At 51.1% G+C, this 13,886-nt stretch overlaps 1 protein-coding gene across 4 annotated transcripts in view; it reads left to right on the plus strand.

The window, feature by feature from the left end:
• Nucleotides 1-13,886, plus strand: part of LOC133374464 (NADPH--cytochrome P450 reductase) — a 55,537-nt gene that overhangs the window by 38,216 nt on the left and 3,435 nt on the right. For all 4 annotated transcript variants that reach the window (XM_061605467.1, XM_061605465.1, XM_061605466.1 and 1 more), the window contains 8 exons: nt 184-282; nt 2,218-2,334; nt 3,519-3,637; nt 7,464-7,645; nt 9,279-9,428; nt 10,610-10,877; nt 12,184-12,329; nt 12,984-13,069. In XM_061605467.1, coding sequence (XP_061461451.1) covers nt 184-282; nt 2,218-2,334; nt 3,519-3,637; nt 7,464-7,645; nt 9,279-9,428; nt 10,610-10,877; nt 12,184-12,329; nt 12,984-13,069 — 1,167 coding nt within the window. The remainder of the gene's footprint in view (nt 1-183; nt 283-2,217; nt 2,335-3,518; nt 3,638-7,463; nt 7,646-9,278; nt 9,429-10,609; nt 10,878-12,183; nt 12,330-12,983; nt 13,070-13,886) is intronic.

Raw genomic sequence — 13,886 nt, forward strand, 5'->3', positions numbered from 1 at the left:
GCTGCCCTTGGTCCTGTCCAGTTCTTATCATGCATGTGTAGATTTCTTTTTTCAGAACAATCCCAAATCTCTAACTACTGGGCGATACTGTCTGCCTGACTCTTTTTTTGTCCTCTGCAGAGTTGAGAAGCCAGCTGTTTTGATCCTTGCTGCCAGCTTATCTCTCTTTCCCCTCTTTCGTAGCATCCGCCAGTATGAACTGCATGTCCACACGGACATTAATGAAAACAAGATCTACACGGGTGAAATGGGCCGCCTCAAGAGCTATGAGTGTCAAAAACCGTAAGTGCCGAATCCGCGGGCAGCAGCCTTGGCCGAACCAGCACGGGCGGTGCAATTTGGGCCCCACTCGGGAGAACCTTGGCAAATTCTAGGTTCCTTTAACGGCGAGATTCATTGCTACAGGAAACTTGACAAGAGCATGCATGGATTCTTCCACTATACCAGGAATGGGGAAACTGTGGCCCTCCAGACTCCCACCTCTCCATCTTCCCCAGCCAGCATGTCCAATGGTTAGGGGTGTTGATGGGAGCTGTTGTTAGTGAATGAATGAATCTCTTTTATTGTTTTAAAGCCATAGACCACCACAGCAATTAATATCCTTTTGTGATATTCAACGGAGGGGGTCTGTGTGTGTTTATTTCTTCCAAGGAGCTCAAGGTGGCTTGCATAGTTTGCCCCCTCCCCATTTTACCCTTGGAACGAGAGCTGGTGTGGCGCAGTGGTTAGAGCAGCCTTTCCCAACCACTGCATCCCCAGGTGTTGTTGGACTACAACTCCCATCAGCCCCAGCCAGCATAGCCAATGGTCAGGGATGATGAGAACTGTAGTCCAACAATGTCTGGGGACCCAAAGGCTTGCAAAGGCTGGGTTAGAGTGTCCGACTATGACCTGGGAGACCAGGGTTCAAATCCCCGCTCGTCCGTGAAGCTCACTGGGTGACTTGCATAATGCGACAGAGTGCCATCTTCAACCACAAATGCGCAGACGTGCCACAGACCACCTAAATGAAGTTCGCAGACCACTGGTGGTCCATGGACCACAGCTTAGGAACCCCTGGTCTGAGGCTCTCTAGGTTAAAGCCAGCACCTTCAACTGGCCCCAGAAAGATATTGTCAGCCAGTGCAGTTGTGTGGTTAGACTGCCTAGTTCCCATCAGAGTACTGCACCAGCTGCGGGTTGCAAACAGTCTCCGAGGGCAGCCCTACACATTGCAGTAATCCAGTCTTGAGGTTGCTAGAGCATAGGTCCCTGCATCCAGGGATGTAGCTGGACCACTAGCCGAAGGCTACCTGTGTCTCGCGTGGCAGAAGAGGAACCAGGAGAGAACCCCCCCCCAACTATGAAGCCTTCTCCTTCAGTCCAGCAATATCAGGCGGCTACATTCTCAGCATAAATGTATTCCATTGTTATTCCACTTTAAGCAGTCATGGCTTGCCCCAAAGGATCCTGGGAAGTATAGTTTGTGAAGGGGGGGTGAGAGCTGTTAGGAGACCCATATTACCCTCACAGAGCTACAGTTCCCAGAGTTCTCTGGGAAGAGGGACAGACTGTTAAACCACTCTGGGAACTGTAGCTCTGTGAGGGTAATATGGGTCTCCTAATAGCTCTCACCCCCTTCGCCAGCTATACTTCCTAGGATTCTTTGGGGGAAGCCATGACTGCTTAAAGTGGGATAACAGTGGAATAAATGCTGGCATAGCACAGTGGGGAGGAGACCCTGGCTGGGAGTCCAGAGTCTGTGAGTTCAAATCCCCGCTCGTGTCTCCTGGGTGTCAAGGGCCAGCTAAAGATCACCCCACAGTGAGTGGCTCAGGGGTGACGTGCCCTGCCACCTGTGCAGCCGTGGGCAAGCTGCAGAGTCCCAAGGAGCCCAGTTGCCCCCCAGCTGGCAGTTGCAGACAAGGACGGGGCTGGCTTGTGCAACTGTGGCAAGCTGAGCAGGCTCTAGCCAGCTGGGGAGGACTAGCCTCAGAGGGAGGCCATGGTAACCTCCCACTGAATATCGCTTACCATGAACACCCTATTCATAGGGTTGCCATAAGTCGGGATCGACTTGAAGGCAGGCCATTTCCATTTTTCAAATGTCTGGTGTGAATGTGTTTGTAGAGACTCAGAATTCTCTTTTTGTCCCTGGGGGTGGCCATGTTCATGTTGGGGGGAGGTGCCCCAGCTGACTGCAGGCATGTGGGACAATGAGCCAAACCTTCCTTCCAGGCCGTTTGATGCTAAGAATCCCTTCCTGGCGCCTGTTACCGTGAACCGGAAACTGAACCAGGGCGGTGAGCGACACCTCATGCACTTGGAACTTGACATCAATGGCTCCAAAATCAGGTAGGTTGGGCACAGGAAGTGTTACGGCCGAGAATGGATCCCCCCTTCCTTTTCTGTTTTTTTAAAAAAATGATTTAATTTTTGTTTCTCACTTTGCGCGTAATACAAAAACGTACATTACAACCGATCCCCTTTTGATCTGTCTGTATTCCTCACTTTACTTGAGTTTCTTGCCTAACTTTCGGAATCTGAAGAGTCCTCTGGGAGGAGGCTAAAGATGTGGCTGGTGCAATGCCCTGATTCTCACAGTAGACAAGCAGGTGCTTCTACGGGGAATCCGGCATGCAGGGCACGAGAGCAGTAGGTGTTCAGAGCTAGACTGCCTCTGACAATGGCAGTTCCATCTCTTGCAGGTAGTGGGAAGAAAAAGAATTTCTCCTGTCTGTCATGGAGCTACTGCCTGTCTGGTGTTTCATTGGAAGGCAGAGACATTTGCTTTTGAACACCCAAGCGCTTCCAGCATGTTTAAAATGAGAGGGCTGTACTGGATTGATAGATGCACCTGTTGACTGATGCATTTGGCTTGGATCCCTGCACAGAGCAGGGGGTTGGGCTTGATGGCCTTACAGGACCCTTCCAACTCTGCTATTCTACGATTCTGTGTAATGACCCAGAATGAAGTCTTTTAGACTGCTGATACCTTAATATGCATGCAGGTTAACCATTCTGTATTTTCTGGAGTCGTCACTGATCCCCAAAGGGTACGAAATAATATTTTCTCATCCCCCACCGTGCTTCTCCTCCTACATTGTGGTCAGTTTTTATTTCAACTGGAGTGGAGAACATTACTTTGTACTTTATGTCAACGGTTCCTGTGAAACTGCAGATCCCTTCTCCTCCCCCCCTTACAAAAACAAAATGGCTGCCGCCTCTTGTCCTGAGCAATTGTGCAGGAAAAGCGAGGCCTGAGGACAGCTTAGGAGGCTCTTTTTCTGCCTGGAATAAAATTAATGAAATTTTTTTTTTAAATGCACCTGTCTCATTCCCCCCCCCAAACTGTGCCTTAAATGAGGTGGTCTTGACCCCAATTCCACGTAGGTGAAACGGTTTCCCCAGGTGTAGGAGGGCTGGGTCAGTCGTGGGTGCTGGGGGTGGTGCTCTTGGATGCGTGGGGCAGGCGTCTAGTGGAGGTTCTAAATTCCGCAATGTGCCACAGGGTCTCTCTCTTTTGATCCCCTTCATAGGTACGAATCCGGAGATCACGTGGCTGTATATCCGGCCAACGACACTTCGCTGGTGAACCAGCTGGGTGAAATCCTTGGTGCGGATTTAGATACGGTTATGTCTCTAAACAATCTGGATGGTGAGTAGCCCCTCCTTCACCCCCCCCCCAAAAAAGCAGTCCTCCTATTGATGTATTCCCTTTTGCTTTGGCAAACCCATGAAACAGTCCGGCCCCCGGAAGGGCAGTGCTCAAAACTTTTTAATACCTGGTGGTGTGTTCTGCCCTTGCACCCCAGAAAGGCTTTTTTTTTTTAAGCCCACCTAAGCGTAAAAGTTACTTGTCCTCCAAGGAGGGCCTCACCCCTGGGTTTGTTCGCTTGTCCCCTGACTGAGCTAATAGGAGGAAGGTGAGCCCAGATCGCCGACTTACTAGGAGACACGGCAGGCACCCTCCTGTGAGAGCAGGTCGTTGTGCTGCGCCTCCGGGAGGGGCGGTTTGAATTCCTCGCTCACACCCAGCAGCGTGGATAGAGGAGATTTAAGCAACCCCCTGGCAGACATGAGTTGGAAAAAAGCAGCGTATCATCCAGAGATGCTGCGGGCATCTTTGGCTGAATCCTTGGGGGTTACCCAGACTTCCATATTATTACCGCTTCATGCTTTACAAGCATGCCATATATGGTGTGTTGGCATGCTGTTCAGTAATTGCTGCTTCATACTGGGCCGAAGCCAGAATGCCGTGAGACCGTCTCATCACCGGGCAATAAGCAAAATCTTGTTTTGTTGCCAAAATTTGGACTGTAAGGAAGTTAGTGTCATGACCAGATACGGCTAAAGGATCTAGTCCAGTGTGAGGGCACGTAGTTCGGCTTGGCTCAGTAGCTCCATCTTGTTCCCATTTAGTCCGGCTTCCTCTACTCCAGGGGTGGTTTCCCTGTGGCCCTCTAGATGTTTTTGGACACCAGCTACCATCATTGTCCCTGACCATTGGCCGTGCTGGCTGGGGCTGATCGGACCTGGAGGGCCACAGTTCAGCCACCCCCCGGCTTGCTCTGACTGCAGCAACTCTCCGCGGCTTCTGATGGAGGTCCTTTGCCCCCCCGGATCCCCTTTTTAAACTGGAGAGGTTTAGCCGCTGAGCTTGGGTCCGGCCCTGATGAAACGAGCAGCCACATGGCAGCCGTGAAGCCAGACCAACCCTTAATCTTCTTCCCTCCCTGCTCCTGCGAGTGTCAGGCAGAGGCCTGTGCACCACATGTATGCAACTCCCCAAGAAACTGACCAAGTTGCCTGCCTACAGAGGCATGTCCCCCTCTGAGCGCTGTTCATGGCACGGCCCTGCGCGTAGGATGCCTCCGGGGCTCATGCAAACCTGATCCCACGTTCTTGCTAGGCGCTGAATCAAGGGACACCGGCGGAGTCCTCACGCTGCCAGCCCTCCCCTTTTAAGCAGCCCTTTTTAAGCTGCTCTTCCTCGTTGGAAAGTGCTTTCTGGCAGAACCGGTTTCTCTTCCCGCGGGGTTCTGCTTCCAAGTCCGTTCCGGCCCCAGCTGGCCAATCCGGTTTGCTCGGCTTCAGGCGTTGTCCGCCTTCCAGAAACGTCACCGCCTCCCACCCCTCGCTGGGAACCCGCGAGCCCACGGACCTTGGTTTTGTAGGCGGCAGAACTTGCTTAAACCTGTTGAGGTCAAAGTGAGGTGGTTGTGACAGTGGGGTGTTGAACAACGCCTTGCCTGCCGTTTGGCTTGTGGTGGTTGTTTTTCTGGGCAGGAGGTCTCAGCTGTGCCTCAACAGGCATGGTTGTGCTGAGGAGGGGGGCACTCCACAGCACCGCTCACCCCGTCAGGATAGCATCATTCATGATCCGTGGCTCAGTGGCAGAGCATCTGAAGGTCCCCGATGGCATCTCTAGGTAAGGCTGGGAGAGACTCCCTGCCTGGGACGCTGGAGAGCTGCTGCCAGTCAGTGTAGACAATACTGAGCTAGGTGGACCAACAGTTTGACACAGCAGAAAGCACCTTTCTGTGTTCCTTTTAATTAGCTGTTCGAGGTGGATTAAGGCTGTTCAGGGCTCCTGTTCCGGTGATGCTCATTCCATCTTCTGTGCTTCCCATTTATTTGCTCGTCATTTTTGTGCAATTTATACCTCCCATTTCATATGTGAAAAGGCTTGCATGTCTTCCTATTGAAACAAACACTCTTTCCCCTAGCAATATGAGCATCTCTCTCCCTGACACTATTATTATTATTATTATTATTATTATTAATTTACTTTTCTCAACGGGTGACCCAAGGAGACTTACAAAATCTGTTAAAAGCAACAGAAATCTGTAAAGCCTAAAACCCCCTCTGACAATTAAAAGCCAAATGAAAACAAACACAAGCAATGCAAATAAAAGGCAGGTATATGAGTCCAAAGAGATGATTAAAGATGGTGCCAGGTGGGTCTCCTGGGGAGAGCGTTCCACAGCTGGGAGGGGGGGGGGCTTCACTGAAAAGGCCCTGTTCTCGTGTTGCCACCTTGCGAATCTCCCTGTGGAGAGGGCACATGAAGAAGGGCACCCGATGAGTTTGTGGAGTCTGGGTTGGTTCATGGGGGGAGAGGTGGTCCTTGGGGTATTGGGGTCCTGAGCTGCATAAGGCTTTATAGTTAAAAATCAGCACTTTGAATTGAGCCTGGAAACTAATTGGTGGCCCCTTGACAGTTGACCAGGGTGACAGATTTAATGAATCTGCCACCTTGCATTGATTTTTTAATAATGATTGCATTGATGTTTTTAATAATAAAACCAGAGAAATGAGGCATAAGGACCAGATCTCTGTAGCAACCAGAATGAAATAAAAAACTTTTTTTAGGGGGGAGCATAATTTGCAGGCAGAGCAGAGATTTCAGAATAGACCAGGGTGATGCACGTCCTGTCCCTTCTGGCTCCACCTTGAAGCTGCCTTTGATGGAGGGAGGGGAGAAACTGAACTCCCTTTTTCTCTCGTTTTTAAAATTTATTTTCCCAGGTTATCTCCCGCCCTTCACCCGACGGTCACGTAGAAGGTCACGGTGTAATACAATAAATGATCCCACATATAATAATGTCATTATAAGAACTAGTTAAAAACAGTAACGCACCCAATGCAAAATTACCTCTCGCTTCTGGGAATAAAATGGCGATGATGATGATTTAAAGTTTCATGCCGCTTTCCCATATAAATATGCTCAAAGTGGCTCACAGCAGGACAAAAACATAAGTCGCCACATTGGTAACGAATACTAAATAATTTGAAAACATAACCATCCAGTAAATAACTTGATTTGATTACGTGAACATTATAAAGTTTAAAGTCAAAATAAAACAAACTACCCATCACTTAATGGCAAACAGAGCAAGTATTCCAGCACAAAAACATAAGAAAACGGTCTGCCACCCCAGCTCAGAGGTTACAGCCTCTGCTGGTTGCTGCTGCCAGAAAAAGGTTCACAGTGGCACCTCCTTTCATCCCAAATGCCAGCCGAGAGCCTTTCCAAGGAAGTGTCCAGAGCTTGCTCAAGTGTTGCTGGTCTGGGAATCAGCAGTGGCACCCCTCTCATCACTCAAAGGCCCGAGGGAACATTTTAACCTGCCAGCGAAACCCAGTGAGAGCGGGGATGTGCCTGATCTCAAGGGGGAGAGAGAATTGCAAAGTCAGGGGGCTGCTACCAAGAAGGCCCTGCTCAGAGTCTCAGTTGAGCGGACTGCCGTTACCGACCGTACAAGTCACAGGGCCTCCCTGGATCTCGGCTCACCTCTAGGGGGAAAGTTTGCTTGGCCCACCGTTTGCCGCCGCCCAGCTCGGCGGGAAGTGCAGTATCAATCTGCTTTCATGCCACGGCTTGCGGAAGGCTGTCAAGGGATTGGGTAACTGTTGGGGCTCTTTCAGAGGAGTTGTTTGCGCTAGCAAAGTTCCCAAGCTTCCCGCCCTTCTTCCTGCAGAGGAATCCAACAAGAAGCACCCGTTCCCGTGCCCCACCTCATACCGCACAGCCCTGACCTACTACTTGGATATCACGAACCCGCCCCGCACCAACGTCCTCTACGAGCTGGCGCAGTACGCCACGGACGCCAGCGAGCAGGAGCGCCTGCGCAAGATGGCCTCTTCCTCTGCTGAAGGCAAGGTACGTCCCCGCCAGCCTCTGCCGCTGCATTCCCCGGTGTGGCAGAGGTGGCATCTCTCATACCCTCAGTGGAGGATTCTTGTTGGGGCTGTACAGTTCAGGAGCTGGGACTCAGGCAAGCGAAGCTGGAGAGAGGAGAGGCCGCTGTTCAGCAGAGGGCTGGCAAGTGGGGTGCACACGCTGTCTTAACCCTTTCCCTGGCCAAACAAGCTTTGCTTAGTGGTCCAGCAGGGAAGGGCGTCTTGACGAGGGTGGTGGGCAGGGGAACAGAGGGACCCTTCATACATTCGCTGCTCTGTCCCTCCTTTGATTGTCAAGAGGCAAGCCTGAGATGGGGAATCCCGCGCCCAGCTCAGCAGGTCAGGAAGTAGCATGTTATCTTCCCCTGGGCCGCTCCCCCAGCTACCCAAATACTCTTGTTGCGGACTTGGCAGCCTCTCTCACAAGACGAACCCTGCTGGATGTGGGCCAGTGGCCCATCTCAGCCAGCGTCCTGTTCTCATAGTAGCCAACCAGATGCCTCTTTGGGGAAACCCATAAGTAGGACCTGAGCCCAAGAGCACTTTCCCCTCCTGCTGTCTCCAGCAACTGGTATTCAGTCAGACTGCCTCTGACTATAGAGGCCAGGGTTTGGGCAAGGAGAGGTTCTCCTTCCAACCTTTCTAGCTTAGATCTGAGCTCACACCTCCTCCTCCAGAAGAATCCACTCATGAAGACATGATTCACTAGAAAAGACAATAATGCTGGGAAAAACAGAAGGGAGTAGAAAAAGAGGAAGACCAATCGAGATGGATTAATTCCAGAAAGGAAGCCACAGACCCGAACAGGGTGGTTTATAACAGATGCTCTTGGAGGTCACTGATTCATAGGGTCGCCATAATTCATGATCGACTTGAAGGGTCATAACAACAAGAAGCGTTTTTTCCCCCAGACTCCTTTTTCAACCCCCTGCCCAAATCTCTGGTTTTTTCGCACCTGTCTCCTGTTGATGGACCTCTGGGTTCCAAAGCACAAGCATCATGGTGCTGTGGATGTCTAGAGACTTCAGGAAGCTTTTGTTGGGGCCAAGATGTGATTTTTGGGGGGGGGTTGTTTTTGCTGTCGTTGGGGTTGTTTTAGCATTTTATTGCTAGAACTTCCTCTGAATTATAAAGGGGCGGCGTAGTTTTTATAGTATTTTTAATGCAATGTTTTCATTATTGCCTGACTGTTTAAAGTTTTGGTATATTTTGTGACTCAGTGCGTTATGTGATTTTTCCCCCTATGCCGTAAGCTGCTGTGAGCATGGTTTGCTACGGGAAAGTGGTTAGAAATAAATGATGTTGATGAAGGTTGTCCAGAATCTGGAGGGCAGGAAAGGGCCGTCGCTCAGTGACTGAGCCTTGCGTGCAGAAGGTCCCAGGTTCAATCTCCAAGGGTGCCTCCAGATGGGCTCGGAGGGACTCCTGCCTGGAACCCTGGAGAGCCGCTGCTGCCAGCCAGTGTAGACAACATTGAGCCAGATGGGCTGATGGTCTCCCTTGCTTTAAGGCCATGTCCTGTGCTCTGAGCACCTCTGGGGTGGGCCTGTGCAAGCGCATCCCTTTGCAGTCCGCTCATTGGAAGGTGTTGCTTCTCTGCTTGATCCATACAGACGATGTACCTTAGCTGGGTGGTCGAAGCCCACAGGAACATCCTGGCCATCTTGCAGGACACGCCCTCCCTCCGGCCGCCCATTGACCACCTCTGTGAGCTCTTGCCTCGCCTGCAGGCACGCTACTATTCCATCGCTTCCACATCCAAGGTGAGCACCGGGGTCAGGGGAGGAGGGGAGGGAGAAGCCGGGAGGCGCGCTCAGGGCCGCTCTGATCCCCGCCTCGACGGATCTCGTCTGGTTGCATGCTGGTCTGCTTAAATCGGGCTTGCGGAACCTTTGGCCTTCCCGATGTGGCTGAATTACAACTCCCATCAGCCCTGGCTCTTGGCCGCGCAGGAAGCTGTCGCTCAGCAACTTCCAGGGGGGTCAAAGGCTCCCCACCCCTGGTGTAAATCAAATATATAGCATTTGGTTCTGAGACCAACCTTTCTCAATGTTCGGGTCTGCAGATGTTGCTGGGCTACAGTTCTGATCCTTCCTGACCATTGGGCATGCTGGCTACAGGGGTTGATGGGAGTTGTAGTCCAACAACATCCTAACGGTTGCGAAAGGCTTATACAGACAAAGTGGAGCGGGTTTCAGAGGAAGGTGACTTTCAGAGGAAGTCAGGGGTGTGGAAAGCAAGTCCTGTAAAGGACCAGGTTGGAGAACCTCTTGGCATGTGTTGAACCCGGAGAAGAGCACACAGAGGAGAGACGTGATCGCACTCTTCACATCCCCTGGAGTGCTGTTGATTCAAAGAGTGTAGAGGCTTGTCTTCTGCTGCCCCCCAGGGGGCAGGACGACATCTGACGAGCTTAAGTGACAGGAGGGCAGATTTTGGTTGGACATTAGAGTTGTCTTTGATAATCAGAGTGGTTTGATTGCGGAACCAGTTATCTAGAGAGGGTGGTGGTCTCTTCCTTACTGGGGGGTCTTCAAGCAGAGACGGAACATCTCTAGCAGGTGGAGGTCCAAGTTCTGAATCCCTTGCATTGAGTGGGTTGGGCTTGAATACTTCCAAGCATATCTTCGCCATCGCTCATGAGGACTAGAAATCTGTAAAACGAAAGGAGAGATTCTCGGCAAGCTGGATTCTGAGTGCTCCCCTTTCACACACCTCTTTTGCATATCAATTGTTTTTTTAAAAACAACAAACCTAGGGCTGTCACATGGTTAAAGAAACCTGAGCGGAATAACCCCCGAGATTCTTTACAGCATATTGTGGGGTATGTTTTTGGGGTGCTTGGTACCTTGGAGCAGCAACTGGATTCCCACCGGCTCGCCTCCCCAGAGCTGCTGACAGCTTTCTCTCTCTCTCTGTCCCCCTCCCCACGCAACCTTTCTAGGTACAAGCCAACTCCATCCACATCTGTGCCGTCTTGGTGGAGTACACGACCAAAACGGAGCGGGTCAACAAAGGGGTGGCTACCAGCTGGCTGAAGAACAAGCAGCCCAACGAGAATGGGCACAAGTCCACGGTGCCCCTGTACGTCCGGAAATCTCAGTTCCGACTGCCTTTCAAGGCCAGCACTCCGGTCATCATGATTGGCCCTGGCACCGGCATCGCACCCTTCATGGGCTTCATCCAAGAGCGGGGCTGGCTCAAGGAGCAAGGTGGGTCTCTCCCTTTGGTGGGCTGGTCTGCTGTTGGATTCGAGATCTGCAGAAGGAACGAGGAAATGAATGCAGCCCTCCAGACCTCTCTTTCTGGCCCTTGGGAGTCTGCACAGGCCGCGCCTCCTCTCACCAGGCCACACCCCTCACTGGCTCAGCTCTGTAACCTCCCCGGGTGCTTTTGCCTGGCTGGTATTTTTCCACAAACTGCGATAATGCCTCTTGCTTGAGTAGACAGAGAGGCGTCTTTGTAGTAACCTCTGATTTCTGCATGGCTTGCTGGAATCGTTTTTTTCCCTTCTAAAATTCCAGAGTTGAGAGCACAAAGCATTGCCCTCACTCTGACGTGACTTGATGATGCAGCGTAGGCCAATGCCATCACATCGCATTGTTGTGAAGCTAAATCAGAACGAGGAGACACGCAGTATTGCCCTCACTATAATACGACTTAATGGTGCAGTGTGGGCCAATGCCGCCAGGCAACAGCGCATCATTGCAAAGCCAAATCAGAATGAGGGCATGCAGCATTGCCCTAACTCTAATTTAATGATGCAGTATGGGCCAATGCTGCTAGGCAACACTGCATTGTTGCAAAGCCAAATCAGAATGAGGGCACAAAGCATTGCCCTCGCTCTAATTTGATTTAATGAGGCAATGCAGGCTGATGCCACCAGATGACATTGTTGTCATGAAGTCAAATCAGAGTGAAGGCACCGCTCCCTGCCTTGGTTCTGTCATCTCAGAAGGAAAAAGTAGTTGGCAATGTTTCCCCCCCCCCCAACAGGGGGGTAAGTGTGCTTTGCCTGTAGTGTGAACTGCCTCTATTAAGGTAGTCTGTGTTTTATGCCAAATCTTGAGTGACAGGGAAATGCTGTTTGGGGCTAGTCCTTATGGTGCATCCCTGTTGGGATGTCAGCCAAAGCCGTTGCCCAGTAAATGGATGTTCCCCACACGTCCTCCATTGCAGCTTAGTTTTAACTCCTTTTCCAAACATCTGATAGCGGAGGAACTATTATATTTTCTGAATTCAAAACTGCATAGATGCTTCATTCTTATACCCACCAAGGCTCACTTTTATGCTGGGTACGAATTATTTTTTTAAAAAAATTAGGTACTTACGGGGAAGCTTGCCTCCTTCTCTGTATGAGTCACTTGCCTGCTGTCTCTGTCTGTTGTGTGTCTTAATTTGGGAGGAAGCTAGATCACAACCAGTAACTCTTGCAGAGATGCGGCGGGCAGCCTACCTCCTGAGTGGGTCCTGCCACTGAGCTGTGCAAGACTGAGAGAGGTGCTCTCTGTGTTTCAGGCAAGGAGGTGGGCGACACGGTTCTGTATTACGGTTGCCGGCACGAGAATGAGGACTACCTCTACAAGGACGAGCTGGCCAGGTTCCTCAAGGAAGGGGCTCTCACTCAGCTCAATGTGGCTTTCTCTAGGGACCAACCTCAGAAGGTAAACGGCTCCTCCGCTGTTCCCCCAGAGGCCAGTCTGCTGAACCACGGGTGGGCAAGGCGGTCCAGTCTCTGTCTAGGGGGACATTTAGATAGGAAGGAGTTGCATGGTTTGGAAAGGTGGGGGTCACCCTGTGCCCCCCATTGCAGCTCAGAAACATGGCATCCTGGGAAAGAACTCTTGCCAGGCTGATCTGCTTCCTGATCGGGGCTGTGGGCTCAGTAGCAAACTGTGATTTTCCCCTTGGCTCTCTCTTAAAGGTGGCTTCTTTAGTTTGGGAAATGTGTCAAGGGCCATTAGCTGTCTTTGTAGTCATGAGGACTAGAATCTTTTCCCCATTTGTTTTAAAGCAAGCAGAATACGGGAGTGGCCCTCCAGGCACCAAGGGCTGTTAGCTGACTTTACAGCAATGAGGACTAGAATCTTTCCCCTATTTATTTATTGGGCTGTTGCTGGGCAAGACTCCCATAATCCCTGACGGTTGGCCATGCTGGCTGGGAGGGCTGATGGGAGTCTAGTAACATTTGGAGGCTACTATGTTGGCTACCCCTGGCGGATGCCACATTCGACGCTTCAATTGCAGAATACCTGCAACTCTTTGAGCCTGAATTGCTCTGTTCTAAGCCACCACTCCCCGTGCTTCTGCCTCTTTAGATTTATGTCCAGCACCTGTTGAAGAAAAACAAGGAGAATGTTTGGAAGCTGATTCATGAAGGAAACGGGCACATCTATGTGTGTGGGTGAGTACAGGGCTCGTGTGGGCGTGTGATGCCACCTGTAATTACTCTTACATGATGGTTGCATTTCCATCCCATCTTTCCTCCCAAGGGGATGTGCAAACACGGTGGTCCTCCTCCTCCTGATTTTTATCCTCACAACAACCCTGTGAGGTAGGTTAGGCTGAGAGACGGCAATGGGCCCGGTGTCACCCAGCAAGCTATTGCAGCTACTTGAGTTCCTTTGCCACTGTGAGCGACACAGGCTTGTTCACTTTGGCTCCAGAGTGTGAGTCTGATGGGTGGGAAGTTACAAGGAAGCAGGTTTTGGCTAAACCAGGCGTGGGGAACTTTTTGCCCCCTCCAGATGTTGCGGGACTACAGCTCCCGTTGACCATGCTGGCTGGGGCTGATGGGAGTTCTCATTCTGCTACATCTGGAAGGCTCAACGTTCCCCACGCTTGGCTTAACTCCCCTCTATTTGGCACTGGTTAGGCCTCAATAAACGAGCACAAGGCAAATGTGATAATGAAACAGCAACACTTTCCTATGCCTTGCTGCCAGGCAGTGGTGACCAGCCTCCCCCAACCTGATGCCCTGTGGATGTTTGCAGACCATAATGCTTTAACCACTGGCAATACCGGCTGCTGAGAGTTGGGAGCCCAACAACATCTACAGGCTACCAGGTGGAGGAAGACAGTACTGAGCTCAGTGGTCCTGCGGTCTGGTTAGGAGACAGCTCATCTCAAACTGAACCAAGTCTTTAAAATATTTATGGCATTCGAGGCCAGCTCAGATCAGGTATTATAAATATGACACCTCAGTCCATCTACGATACACG

The sequence above is a fragment of the Rhineura floridana genome, chromosome 21 (genome assembly GCF_030035675.1).
Source record: "Rhineura floridana isolate rRhiFlo1 chromosome 21, rRhiFlo1.hap2, whole genome shotgun sequence".
In the NCBI taxonomy this organism is placed as follows: Eukaryota; Metazoa; Chordata; class Lepidosauria; order Squamata; family Rhineuridae; genus Rhineura; species Rhineura floridana.